The 14,573-nt window shown below is 34.5% G+C and overlaps 1 protein-coding gene across 1 annotated transcript; it reads right to left on the bottom strand.

Moving 5' to 3' along the window:
* Nucleotides 1-144: 144 nt before the first annotated feature.
* Nucleotides 145-13,502, bottom strand: LOC110708624 (long chain acyl-CoA synthetase 7, peroxisomal-like). Its single transcript, XM_021886802.1, has 23 exons — nt 12,944-13,502; nt 10,915-10,975; nt 10,700-10,777; nt 10,532-10,603; nt 10,345-10,426; nt 9,967-10,072; nt 9,789-9,865; nt 8,135-8,179; nt 7,960-8,046; nt 7,359-7,448; nt 7,207-7,286; nt 7,029-7,122; nt 6,765-6,853; nt 6,598-6,686; nt 5,385-5,514; nt 5,146-5,264; nt 4,695-4,818; nt 4,518-4,604; nt 2,217-2,320; nt 2,047-2,132; nt 1,187-1,273; nt 1,018-1,104; nt 145-652 (listed from the first exon to the last, which is right to left on the bottom strand). The coding sequence occupies exons 1-23, from the start codon at nt 13,062-13,064 to the stop codon at nt 560-562; spliced, it is 2,088 nt and encodes a 695-aa protein (XP_021742494.1). The 5' UTR covers nt 13,065-13,502; the 3' UTR covers nt 145-559.
* Nucleotides 13,503-14,573: the final 1,071 nt, after the last annotated feature.

Below are 14,573 nucleotides of genomic sequence, written 5' to 3'. Positions count from 1 at the left end.
TTAAATCAAAAAGTAAATATAGTATAGAAGACAGAATATAAAAACATTAACAAAAACAGGTGATTAGATTTTAGAACAAAATACCTTTACATGGAAATCAAGTAAGATCCGTGCAACACATGGGCTTTAATTTTAATTATAACGTAAGACGGGAAGTACTGTAATATTCAATATGTATAACCATGTACAGTTTATTTTAACAGAATTTTACAACATGCATCGTATATTCGTATTACAGCAAGTGTGCATCATATACCAAGCTACGGAGTAATATAAAATTACAAATAGCAGGCACAGTAAGCCACCTTCCAAAAACCTGCTAATATACTAAATATATAGACATTTCTTTTTTTCTATTTTTAGAGCAAAAATGATCCCCAAAATAATAAATAAATTAATTAATAATCCTGCTAGGTTAACACAAATACTAATACTAGCAGAATCAGGGAGATTACAAGCAAATCTTCCCTCGTTATCCCTTGACAAACGACAGGATGTTGGCCTCGAGTTATTTACCAATGGACTGTTACCTTAAACTTCTTTCACAGACCAAATTTCATCACAATTTGCTCGTTGGGTCAGCTTTCGAAAGTAGTGCGTACATTTCTCCTATTTCTTTCTCAAAGTAGACCTTAGCTTGAGGCCTCTTTACCTGTCAAAAAGTTTGAGAAGGATATGAACTTTGTTAGACAAGTGAAGAACTCACTCAGCATTATATGTATGGGTGGTTATAGGGGCACACTGTAATGAATACAGTTTGAGTGAACTTAACTTTAAAGACGATTCATACTAAGTTTGATCCAACAGCTTATGAGCAGGCAAGAATATATGTACTTCCTGTCTAGTTTTAGATCCTACACTTCTAAATTCATGCTTTCCAATATGCATAATGTCAACCATTTATTATCTTTACTTAAGAGTAGGAGTGAGTCTCAAAACTCAAAACGACAATCAGAAGATGTGAAAAGACTCCTACTTTTACAGTAACAAACACGTTAAAGGGGAGAAGAAAATAACCTTTAGTGTTGGAGTAAGAAGACCGTTTTCGACGGTAAATGGTTCCGGTACCAAGGTCACAGCTTTCACGAATTCAAACCCTCTCAACTGAAAGCCATCAAGAGAAGTTAGAAAAGGGTCAAACTGCAAGGTTGAATAAAATAAACCAGGAGTCCATGGAAGTACTTACCCCAGCCTCTCTTCCCAAAGCATCCATATCAGCAAGAACTGCAGCCTTTGCTCTTGGATGTCTACACAGCTGTCCTAGATCCTCATACTGCATCCATGCAATTCAAATTACCATTAACAGATATAAACTAGTATCAGGACTATCAGCTGCCTTACATATCAACCAAAAAACACGATCCATAGCACTTTATGGACCTTGAGAGAGCACATTGATAAAATATAAGATGGTACAAGTATAATCACCAATATTGTGCAAATACAAATGTAAATAACAAACCAACAAATTTGAGTAATTTGGTACTTTTCCCATTCTTCTATTTCTAAGAGAGCCTGGATACAAACAGGAGCTCTTATGTAGCCTCCTGGAAAGGCATCCATAAAATGTAAATAATTTACCATGTTTCACACTAGTCTAAATCTTTTACATCACCTCAAATCAGCAATGGCTACTCAGATCCAGGAATCAAATACCCTAAAAGAGCATATTGATGATGATAAAGTTAAGTTCAGGATATGTTTACAGGCTTACAGCCCAGCACTTTAAGATGATTTAAAACTATGTTACTCGGACCCGGATAGTCAAATACCCATGTCCGACACAGGTACTTGTCCAAGTGTCCGACTCGGCTTGTGAAAAATTTCTATCATTTTGAACTAAAATGAAGTATCCAAGTGTCATACCCATGTCCGAGTGTCGAGGGTCCGACACGGGTATTTGAGGTTAAGTGACGAGTTTGAGTAACATAGCTTGACACCTAATTCTTTTAAACTTTAAAAGAATTAGGTGTCAAGCAAATATGTTTTATTAACACTAACTTTGCATTGCAATATGTCAGGAACTACAATCATATTACAAACTACCTTGATGCCCTCCCCTGAAGCCCAATCCTTTAATGCATCTGGCTCGACAGCGACAACTGCTACCAAATAGGAATTTAAGCTGTCACCTGTGAAAATGTCAAGCACTCAAGCATAAGAATAATAAATTATAACAGTGAGGTTAAAAGTAACGGTGCCTTGTATGATCATACCATATACAAAGCACTGTGCTACGAATCTGCACTTGGCATATACGTTCTCAATTTTCTCTGGTGCTATGTACTCTCCTTGAGCTAATTTGAAAATATTTTTTTTCCTGCCATAAGAAAAAATTATTTCATCAAAAATATCAACAGCATAATTGGAAAAAAAAATGCCTGACCAGTGCAATAAAAAGGTTAATTATCTCGCCAAAAAAACCTATATCAAAGTCGGATATTAAGCCTTTAATTTCTTCATTAAGTCAGTAAAACAGAAGGAGCCATCATCAACAAAAACTCAACACAATACATTTAAATATCATCACAATAAATTCACCATATAGGTAGGTGTAAGCAATTTATCAAATCCAAGAAACCTTTGCAATTCTGAGTAAATAGGGATTTTTTTACCTCCCAATAGACGTAAACCCAAAAAAAAAAAAAAAAAAAGGGATTATCAGAGATTTGATTCCTGGACTTGGCATATACGTAAACACAAGCAGCATAAGCATATATGCTCATATTAAGAGTAATAAATGCTTACAACAGAATATTTGATTCCCTTTTATTTGGCAAATGGGTCGTTTAAACTATAAACTTCATCAACATGGAATATATATTTCTTTTGTAAGGAAGGAATAACGTAATTTCCTCCCTATTCCCTCCTCTCCATTCCCTCCCCTCCATTTTCCCTTTTTTCCACTCTTACTTTCTATAAAAGAACCATAAAAGAAATTTGAAATTTGAAACCTGATTTCCAATTAAATTATTATACAGTTTATAGTGTTTTTGCTTGAACCAAACACAACCTTAGTAAAGTTTCCCATCCATGAGTTTAAGATTCTACCTTGTCATCCCTCTGCTCTAATGTTATTTCATTATTTCAGCTGGACTCACACATTTAGTTAGAGATCTGAATTCAATGCTCAATAACGGCAGAGCGCTTCGAATTTAACATAATTGTTAAGAGAAAAACTGCTTTACGAAAGCAATAGAAGAGTTGTACAGCACGAGGGCATGGTAACCTAACCAAGAAAACAAAAGTAAATTTATAAAATAGCCTAGTTCCTTTCTATCTTCTTGGCTAGATTATCTTTGACAACCCTAGCCGCCTAAGCGGCTAAGCCCATAGAGACACAATAGCATTACTTCTAATGATTCACACAGGACAAAGCAACTCCAGAAACATGGGCATTCCGTTCCAGCCAGACACTCTACAAAATAGCTATCATAGACATTCACTAAGCGTTTTCTTCTATTTTTCCATACCTAACCCATAAAAGGAAATCTGTAACCACTCTTGTGTATCAACAGAAAAAGCCAATCCACTCTATACACCGCAAAGAGCCATCTCCAATGGTCACAGGCCATGTCACAGCGATGGAAATATTTGAACAAGATTCAATAGTAGTTCAGCAAGGCAAGCAATCGTTAGGTGAGGATAGCCATCCCCAGCCAACATATCATTCATGTTAAAAATCTTCCCAAAGCTAACATCCACACAATTGCTCTCACCATAAGAGGGACCTTTGCCTCTTAGATAGAGGTTGCTACTGGAATAACTGGATACATAGGTGGTCAAATGGTCGATTCAAGCAAATAAGAAAGGATGTACAAGAAAAAACCCCAGTAAATCTCCAAACACAGTCTAGCATCCTTCACATCCTTTGACTGAATATCCAAAAGGCAGAGATTTTAATAATTTGCAAGAGAGAACCCTTAGTCTGCCAAAGTCTGTAATAAATAAGTCTTAATCTGGCAGGAATGATCTGAAATTCTAGAATTTCTTCCTTTGGTTATTTTCATGGAACTTGTGTATTACTAAAAAAAAAAATATCCAGTTATGGCATGTGTTGATATCTCTACTAATATATAAATTTCTCTTATCTCTTTTGCTAATTACATGGGGTTCGTGGACCACTACCCCAATATTTCAACTTTCTTTAATTTCCGCACATTAACCAAATGTTGCAAGGAAAAATAAAAAAAGGCTAGTTCTAGAGTAAACGGCTGATACCAGGAAACTAATTGTGGATAGATGTGTCAGCAAACAAAACTAAGGGACATAGAATGGCTAGATACATTATATAATCCAATTTAACCTTTAACTTTGCGTTCTTCTTGGTCTGCATGCAACAAGTAGATATTAATTTAAAATTTAGGGGCGGAGGGAGTATCAAATTGAAGGGCAAGGCCTAAATTATCTTCTTTATAGTAGTTCTACAGGTGATTTAACAAATTAAACTGCTATTTGATATCAAAGGTGCATGGTTACCAAGTCATTGACAATGTTCTGAATTAAGCACAACTCACCTGTCTATGATCTTGAGGCGACCTCCAGGTAACCACAACCCAATATCTCCAGTGTGAAGCCAACCATCATCATCAATTACTTCTCTCCTGGAACAGAAAATGATAATCAGGTTTCTTAAGTGTAACAAGACTGAACATAAAAAAATAATAATAATAGTATTAAAAGAAATTCAGTACGTCTGCACTTCATCTTTATAGTAGCCTTTGAAAATAATGGGGCCCCGAACACATATTTCACCACGAGGATATGGCTGATCGTCAGATGTGTAATTCATTTCAGGAACATCAACCAGTTTCACCTCTGGAATTGAAATTGCATTAAAAGCAAAAAATAATCACTTTTCTTGTAATGCATGACTTGCAATAAGCCATAAAAATGTTATCAGGAAAATAATATGAACAAAAAAATGACATAAACTTGAAAGGATTTGGCAATTTTCCCCTATGAATTGGAGTTCACCAGAAAGCTCTGATACAAACGAAGAGACAAGACAGTTTGGAACAAGCCAAACTGATAACCTTTTTTTTTGGGGGTCATATAGCTGATTAGTCTAAGTGGTCAAGATTAATTTCTAGCAGCCAATCTACCTAATATTACTTCATGTCATTCGAGCAAAAGTGCACTTACCGCAAGCAGGATTAGGGGAACCAACATGACCTGACATGTTGTCATCTGCATCCATTGAGCTTATGACACAGGAGGTCTCAGTCATACCATATCCTTCAAGTACTCGGCAACCAAAGCACCTATTATTAAAGAGATGCACACATTAACGCCAAAATACCATATTTGCTATAATCAACACTAAAGATTGCTTTAAATAAAGAACTTCAATAAGCATGACTATCATTTCATGATTAACTTACACTTTCAGAAAGTCCATGACGTCAGAGGATAATGGTGAAGCGCCAGAAGCCATTAAGCGAACTCTGCCACCAAGCTTGGCCTTAATTTTATTGAATACTAGCTTGTCCCAGATTTGCGACGGATTTTTCCCTGAAATATAGCATCTGAATAAGTACGAAGATAAACAAGTAACACTACAAATCATATGCTTCCGACAATTGGATACGCTTACTTAAAGGCACTATTATCAGATCAAGAGAATAATAAGATACCACCATCTACTACAAAAAAAGAAAGAGATGCAATATTTACTTCATCGCCAAACTTTTTTTAACCTTTTCTCTGGTCAAGGAGTTAAGGGCGGGGAGGATCAAAGATCAAATAGTCACCTACCGTCTCAAGAATGTTTTTAGGTCACTTGCAAAATTTACATTCACTTCTACCTTCTCAAACCCAGACCATCCCTAAATGATCATATCTTAGGTTAGTTCGCAAGCCTAGCACAAAATGTTAGGTCCAAGACATGTCGGTTTCGGGTTACGGATCAAGTATGAAGATGCTACAAAGTGAAGCAGGTAAGAAATAGACAAAATAATAGAGATGGAAGCTTGAATATCGATTGGAAATGGCAAAAGGTTTACAAAATGATAGGTTTAATAGCTTTAGGATATTATTCTCAAAATAACTTGAGGCTATAACTCTCTAACAATGGCTTGAGACCATAACTCTCTAAGGTTTTCAATACAAATTTCTGCCTATATTTCCCTTTCCTCCCTCTCTCTATTAATACTAAAGCTAAAGACTATAACCTAATAATACTAGACTACCAATATTGCCCCTCCTTAGGTTAGTCTATTGCATAATACGAGAGAGTTACAAAAACCCTGAGAGCCCAGCTAAATGAGAGATTTGTAATTTTTTGGTGAATTGAGAGATCGCTAGTGGGAGTTAATGCTCAAGGTATTTTAGTGTGATTTCTCCTCTCTTTTGGCAAGGGAGAGGTTTTCCACATAAAATCGTGTTTGTCAATGTTGATATTTTTTCATGCCTTTGATTTGTTCATATCTTGTCTAAAGTTGTTTTTTCTTTTGGAAAATCCTAACATCTTACAAACGGTATTATTACACAAGTGATACACCCATAGACAAACACATAGGTATCAGTCAATGTATCATACAGGATAATGCAAGATAATGGGGAAGGAAAGAAAATGCAGGGGCTGGTTCTCAATACCATTTATTATTGCTTGCTTCTTTGAGTTATAGGCAACGTTGAAAAGCTTTTCTTTCAGAGCCCCAGAAGTCTTTACAGCGTTGATAATTCTAAAACACAAACACTATGTCAGAGTCCACATACAAGCCCAATGTTAGAATTCTAAATGGAAGTCAACTCTAATTTACCCAGCATATATTCTGTTGTAGAGCCGAGGAACACTACAAAAAATGGTTGGTCGCAATGCCAGCAGATCATCCATCAGTTTCAAGTTGTCCTAGAGGAAAAAAAAAACAAAGGACATAACAGCCCCTATATCAAAATTTTGACAAGAAAGCCAAAAGTTCATCGAAATATATCACTGGAAAAAAGGGCCATAATCAGGAGAAAGAACAGAAAAAGCATTATCCAACATTCCACAATAATATGAAACAACAAGTTTTGTCAAGTACCCCTTGATAAAAGCCAACAGCACAGCCATTGTAGGCTACCAAGATTTGGTTGGCTCGTTCATAAATGTGTGCCAATGGAAGATAGGATATATAGCTGCCAAATTTAGCAAGTTAACAAACATAAAAGTGCGAGAGGATAATTATTAGGAAATTCTGCAGAACAATTTCATTTACTTACACATCAGAGGAGCAAAAGTTGACATTAGTGCTCACACCAGCAGTATTTGCAATTAAATTTCCGTGTGCCAATACAACTCCCTTCAAGATGAACCCAGATATAAGCCATTAATAAAATATAAAGTTTCATCAGAAGGAGAGGATAATTTGTACCTTTGGAGTACCAGTTGTACCACTAGTATAACATATTGTGGCAACATCATCCGGGGTAGGAGGGGAAAATGGTTGAATTTTAGCTCGGCCCTGAAAAGATACATTCATCAATAAACACATACACTATGCTAATCAGTCTTTAGATAGATCGGAAAAAGAAGCATGTCGCCATTTTAATCAAAAAGGATCACAGAAACCTAAGGAATCAGCAGATCATGTAACAAACTTTTTAGAAGATCACAGTTGCCCCAAGGTCTCTAATTGACCAAGTGCAGTAAGTGAAATTGGACATAAGGAGGCCTACCCCACAATAACAGCGAGGAAATTAAAAACAGCGGATTATATATAAAGAGCCCTTTACAAGAAACCACTACAGCTCGAAGCCAAAGAATGGTGTATTCTTTGGTTCCAGTTGAAATACAAGGGAAGAATAACAGACATGCTTCAAGGAGATTTTCCAGACTTCCTTTACACATACAGTTGATTTTCCTTTTTTAAGAATAGGATAATTTTATTAGAAGGAAAGAAATTAGAAGTCCAACTGGACATATTATTTCAGAAACCAAAAAAGGCAATTACTCAAAAAATATATTGATTTTACCTGACTTAATAGCTTTGAATAAGATACTAGTTTAACTCCTGCTGCCTGAGGAAGAGAGGGCAAGTGCTCATCCACCCCGCCTACTACCTGTGAAGATTGCATGGTATGAAAACTTGAGATATAATCAAACTTCATCATACAACATGTTGTATACAAAGAACAAGTAAGAACATACCACTATAACACGCACAGTTGGAATCTCTGACAAAAAGCTCAACAACTGCATCAACAAGCAGAACGTAAATATCTGTATTCATGAAATGCTGGAAGCAAAGTTTTGTAATTTCAAAAAGAACAAAGAAGCACTGAAGCCAAGGAACTCATAAAATATTCCTCACAAAAACACAGATAAGCACATCCCTTAATCTGGTAACAATTTAACAACAAACCGATAATAAATCACGGTAATAGTTAATTGTCATTGCTTCAAATTTTATCACAATTTTGAAAAACAACCAAGAATAGTAATTGCTATAAATACAACATATAATTACTGATCAGTAACAAAGCTAGTCAATCTTAATAAATTCTCATGCTTGCCAGCAAAAAGCTTATATTGGCCAAGAACAAAGCTTCCTTGCCCCGCCCCCATCCCATCTTTCATTTTTTTTAAAAATAAGTTATCTTTTCTTTAAGTAGGTTGAGATTTTCTACTTTCTAAAAAAAAAAAGAAAAAGTCCCTCACTCCCTCCTATAACAATTTAGAAGGTTTTGCGTAGAACGGACTCACGTGAGTCCGGTTTTATGACTATGAAAATAATGTAACGCGCTTAAAATCTGTCTACACCAATTCTTGATCATCGTATTTCTTACAAGATTATCTCTCTGTAGTCTGTCAGATTTACGGAAGAACAATACTCAGTAATCATGTTGACGACTTTCTGGTCATCGTCAATCCAATAATGGAAGCCTTCGTAATGTTTTCATGGTCTAACGACTTCAATAGTCTAGCTTCTACACATAATTCCTCAAGATTTTCAAGACTCTTCTTTTCCTGGTAATACTTTTATCTTACTCCAAGCAATTTCAGTACCTTATCTAACAGTGCCAGTTCCTTCTTCTTTGATTTCTTCAGTGAGTGGTGGACGGTACTACAGGGGAGGAGTTGATAGGATGGGTGTTTGGTTTTTTTTTACCTGACCAATATAATTTAATACCTGACCAATATTATCTAATACCTATCAATATTATCTAAAATCTGATTTTTATATTCTAATTTCTGACCATTATAATCTAATTGCTGACCATTATAATGTAATATCGGACTATTATTATCTAATTTCTGACCATTATAATCTAATATCTAACCATTATTATCTAATTTATGACCATTATAATCTAATTTCTGACCATTATAATCTATTATCTGACTATTATTATCTAATTTCTGACCATTAAGATTTTTATTCTTCAATTTTTTTCTTGTTTGTATGACCGGACTCACGTGAGTCCGTTCTACACAAAACTTTTACATAACTATTATTTGTCCCTGATACCATGGATATAAAACAACTCCAGAGCTCACCAGCTTATTAGTTTATAAAAATAGAAAATCCCTTCACGTTATGACCCTAGGGTGATTTTTCATTCCCTTTAAGAAATTTTCAAGGGTATAAAATCCTAAGCTGCCAGAATTATTATCTTCTCATTTAACTAGTACACCAATTTGGCACCTTAACTCAACTTTAAGTTTTCTTCATTATACAGGGACTCCTGTGCAGTGTGCACTATTTCTCCTAGATACCTTAGCCCCAAATCTCTTTCTGCTTCATGTCACTACATTGCAGTCAGCACAAAATGGTGGGCAAGAACTCAGAAAGAAGACTCACAGAATTCAATGTTTCTGGAACACAAAAGATGGCCTGCACATCTGCATGATTAACAATATACTTAACAGCATCTGGACCTGAAGGTGGTTCAGCAAACAAATATCAGAATCCAAGAGAGAGTGAATAATGTAAAACCATTCTAGAAGCATACAGAATTACAGATTGAGGAGGTAAATACCAAGTGTATCATACAAAGGAACTGAAATATATGAATAAGCTGAGCAGGCATGATCCACAACCACCCATTCTGGTCTATTGATAAAATAAAGTCCCACGCTCATGCCCTGTAGGAAATGGACAGCCAACAGTTACTTATGGGTATAAATGTGTAATATAGTAGAAATACAATTCAAAGGGTAGATCAGATGACTAGGCAGAAAAATTCACAGCTCAAGTATGAAATTTGAGGATCAGGTAATAATAATGAATGAAGCACAATCAATGCATTGACAAAGTTCCAGAAGAATTTGGCAGAGCCCTTAAGTTCTTTCCCACTAATTGTAATTCTGGTAAACTTTAGGACTCAAGTAGAGTTGGGGGTGATAGGAAAACTCACTTTTGACAGACCATAGTTCTGAAGAGCAGATCCTACAGCAGACCGAGCATTGCTAACTTCTCCATAAGTCATCCATTTGTACCTTTAGAATTAGACAGAAAAATATGATCAGACATAATTGTTATGGTGTATATAAACCTACTGGCACAAGCCAGTATGAGAGATCAGTTTGAATCTGTCAACATACTCTCCAACTGTTCCATCCACACGCACCCTTGTACCCAAATATTTGTAATCTGGGAAACTGTCAACTGCATGTCTGCATGAACATTACACAATTAGATAGCGTTAGTTCTGCAAGATTACTCTAAATAATACGTAACGTGCCACAAACAAATATATGAAAGAGTCTCACACAAAATTCTCATGCAATGTCCCAATCTCTGGATGGTTTGGGAATCTAGTGACAAGATTCACAGGGTACCGAGCAGACCTGCCTCAAAAGTATGATAAAGCCATGTCTCAGTTAATACAGATAAATAAATGAGCACAGGGGTAAGAAGATACACAGAAAAAAAGAAGCAGAAGTGATATATACAGAAAAAACTAACACAACACAAGATAGCCTACCTGTACACATTCCACTTTCCTGTCTGTAACTTTTCAGGAAGGACTGCACTATACTTTTCACCTACAAAGTAGAAAATACAAGGTTGTTTGATCACATATTCCCAATAAACTGATACATTCTATATTTCTGTACCTGTGTATGAGTATATTATCACATAAATATGAAATTAAGAAAGACAGTAGTCAATAGCAATTTTACTTGTTGTAACAAATCTCTGTAACTTAAAAAGACAATAAAAAAAAAAATCTCAAATTCAAATATCTTTAACTGCATTAAAAAGCATCTGTAAACTAAAATCATTTAAATCTAGTCCTTTTAAATTCTTCATTTCCTCTCCTCAACTTAGTAATGACATGTTCAGCTCTGACATCAGCTATGTCACCTATGTGTCTTATTTTCCAGCACAAAGATCTTTGACTTAATAATACTGAAAATAGTTCTTGTATGAAATTGTACAGAGGTAAGATCAACTGACAACAGAATTTGATAATATGAAGCATTATTAGCCTTTCCAAATCACATAGGTTATAACCAAAAATATGGCTACAATTGTTTGGCCATACATCATAAATTCTTCCTTTAATAGTTTAATTCCATAACCATTTGATTGAACCTTATGCACAGGCATTGTACAAAGCCAATTGACGTCCACAGCCCACAACATCCTTAGTCCATAAGACAACTGCTTCCCCAAAGCAGGTAACATGCCCACTCCTCCTAGGCAACAAAAGGCAACTAGTAAAGAATAAACTATCCCACACTTTGCTACTAAAGTACTATTCCACCAAAATCTCTAATCTAAGGTGAAGAAATGGCATTGTGTGAACACAATGAAAATACGTTGTTCAAAATTCAAACTTCCAGTTAATCCTACATGAGGTATTGCATTTTCTGTGATTCTTATGATACTCTGTGAAACTTGCCACTGAGAATCCCCTTATCCACTAGAATTCCAGATCATAATTTGCTTAACTGAAGAACTTCACTACCCCCATAAACTGACATTGGCAAAATCAAAATCAAGCCTTGAACCACATCTTCCAACAGAATCAAAACTCATAACAGCCATAAACACATTGTTCGCCACTTAATAATTCCAATCTCTGCCAATGGAAAGAAAATCCTCTGACGTCGTTCCCCTACCTATATTCAAGTTCTAACTTTCTAAAAGCTTGAAGAAAACACTTTTGACAGGAAGGTCAAATTGGGAAGAGAAGAAAAAAAAGAAGCTTAACCAACTGTACAAATGTAAATTGAGCCAATACATATGCTAAAACTTTAACCATAGATTGGATGATGTTTTAATAATTAAAACATACTTGTAAAAGCTTAAATGTAATAAGCTCTCCTTGTAAGATGCTTCAACATAGAGTCATTTTCAAATTTCCAAAAGGACCAAATCATATAAATTACAAAAAAAATTACTATTCATGAACTTTTCTTTCGATTCCCATCTGAAATTCCCAATAAACGGGCAGTACATATTCAACTCAGAACAATTAGTCCATGACACATTGTTATTGGTATCTTGAAAAAAGGCATAAAGCTAGCCGATTAACGGTAATCAATCACAAAGCACATATTTTAAACAATCAGTAAAGCAAATTCCCAGAAACTACGAGTAAAAGCAAAATTCCAGAAACCCCAGAAAAAGTAACCTAACAAACCATCATCAGAAAATCCCAAAAACAATTTAACCCAATTAGGGACGACCAACATATCAAGAATCTTAACAATACAAATTCTCCCCCCTTTCACTTTCCAACTACTTGTTTTTAACATACAGTGAAAAAAATCCTATCACACGATCCAATCAATCATCCATGAACCTCTAAAAAAGGGGGCCCAGTTTATTCAACTCCATTAACTGATTAACAGAATACTTCAAAAGGGTATGGAAACCCTTTTCTCCCAACAAAAAAAGATTGCAACTTTCAATGCACCCACATAAATATATACATTCATAATTCATTAAATACTATGGTAGAGCAAATTAGAATGAGAGAAAACAAGAGAAGAGAGAGAAACCTAGGTAAAATTCTCCAGCAGTTTGACTGCGGGTGATAATAGAGTTTGGATCATCGTCAATGGAAAGAGGAAGAAGGTGGGATTGAATAGCTTGCAACCGACGTTGAGCAGGAGCCTCCATTGATGCTGTTTTGAAGCTTTTCTGCAACTAGGTGATTGGAAAGATTGAAACTTTTTAATGCTTTTAATTTCTGATTTGATTTTGTTTAAACTATGAATTTTAGTGCAATAATAGTAATAATATTGATCAGATCAGAGAATTTGAGGGTGAGGAGGAAAGATGAGAATTTGGGGCACGCTATTCAAAGGAGGTGATGTCTAATATAAATATAATCAATAGATAATCATGCCCAAATAAAAAGTCCAAAATCACGGATAAGGAAAAATAAAAGTTGGAATTATTGATTTTTTTTCATGTTTTTTTTCTTTTTTTTTTTCCTTGGTGATGAAAATTTTAGCTGAGATTGAAATGACCTTAATTACTTACTAACCATCTTTGTCTAATGTCCACTAATAAATTTGGCAAGATTTTTAGTTTTCACCACCTTAACATGATAATTTTGTTGTGATAATAGATACAAAAAACCTAATTAATATAATGCATACTCCATTAACCAACTTTATTTGGTAAAGTAGCCTATTTTTGTAGGGTATTGTGGTTGGTGTGGCTTGCAATTGGTGTGAGAAAGGGAGGAGGGTGAGAGAGAGAGAGAGAGAGCACAATAATTTTAAGCTAATAATTAATTTGCAAATATAATTATGTGACTTGAGTAAAAATTTTTTGTACCATTAAACAATTTACTTTCTTTATTATAGGTGGGTTGAAATAAATTTATAATCATTATTTATTTATTTTGGATATGATAAGTAAAGCTAAGTTGTTATTAATGTAATAGCAAGTAAAAATATCAATGTGTATTCAAAAAAATATAAATCAAACTTCTTAAATAATTTCATTGGTAAATTTTGTTCTCTTTATCTAATTTAAGGTATTTTGACTTGAATTATATATGATTTAGTCTTATGTGATATGATAATATGCATCTCTCTAGTTTAATTTGGATTTGATTTGAAGTGTTATCTTTATACTATTTTTCTCAATTGATTTGCATTTTTCTGGTATGATATAATTTTAACGTAAACAAGTAATTAAGATTAAGACAATAAAGTCCTCATAGTGTTTTGAGTTTATATATTGGAAGACCGTATGTTTTACCCGACTCAATACTACTTTTATTTTATGATATAACCCCCTTTCATTTCAAATAATTTGAACCATAATCTTGATTTTAAAAGCAGATTATGTAAACACTTTCGCTTTATTCATTTAACAAACATATACTTTACTAATTACTACTCCTTCCCATAGTTTATTTATGTTAGAGCAGTATTAGCCCTAGGTCTTAAGATTTTAGATGACATCATCATTTTTTAATTTTGCGGTCTTAAGACGAGACTCTATTATTTTTAAGCATTTATGAAGTTTGGTCTTAATAAAATATGAGGTGGAGTCTTGAAAATTCAAGACTCAACTTCATCAGACTCAATTTAACATTCAAATTTTTTATTTTTTTTAAAAAAAACTTTAATAATTTAATTTATATGTAAAAAAAATGAGTCCAAGCGATTG

The sequence above is a fragment of the Chenopodium quinoa genome, unplaced genomic scaffold (assembly GCF_001683475.1).
Source record: "Chenopodium quinoa cultivar QQ74 unplaced genomic scaffold, ASM168347v1, whole genome shotgun sequence".
NCBI classification, from domain to species: Eukaryota; Viridiplantae; Streptophyta; class Magnoliopsida; order Caryophyllales; family Amaranthaceae; genus Chenopodium; species Chenopodium quinoa.
This window is presented reverse-complemented; position numbering and strand designations above follow the sequence as displayed.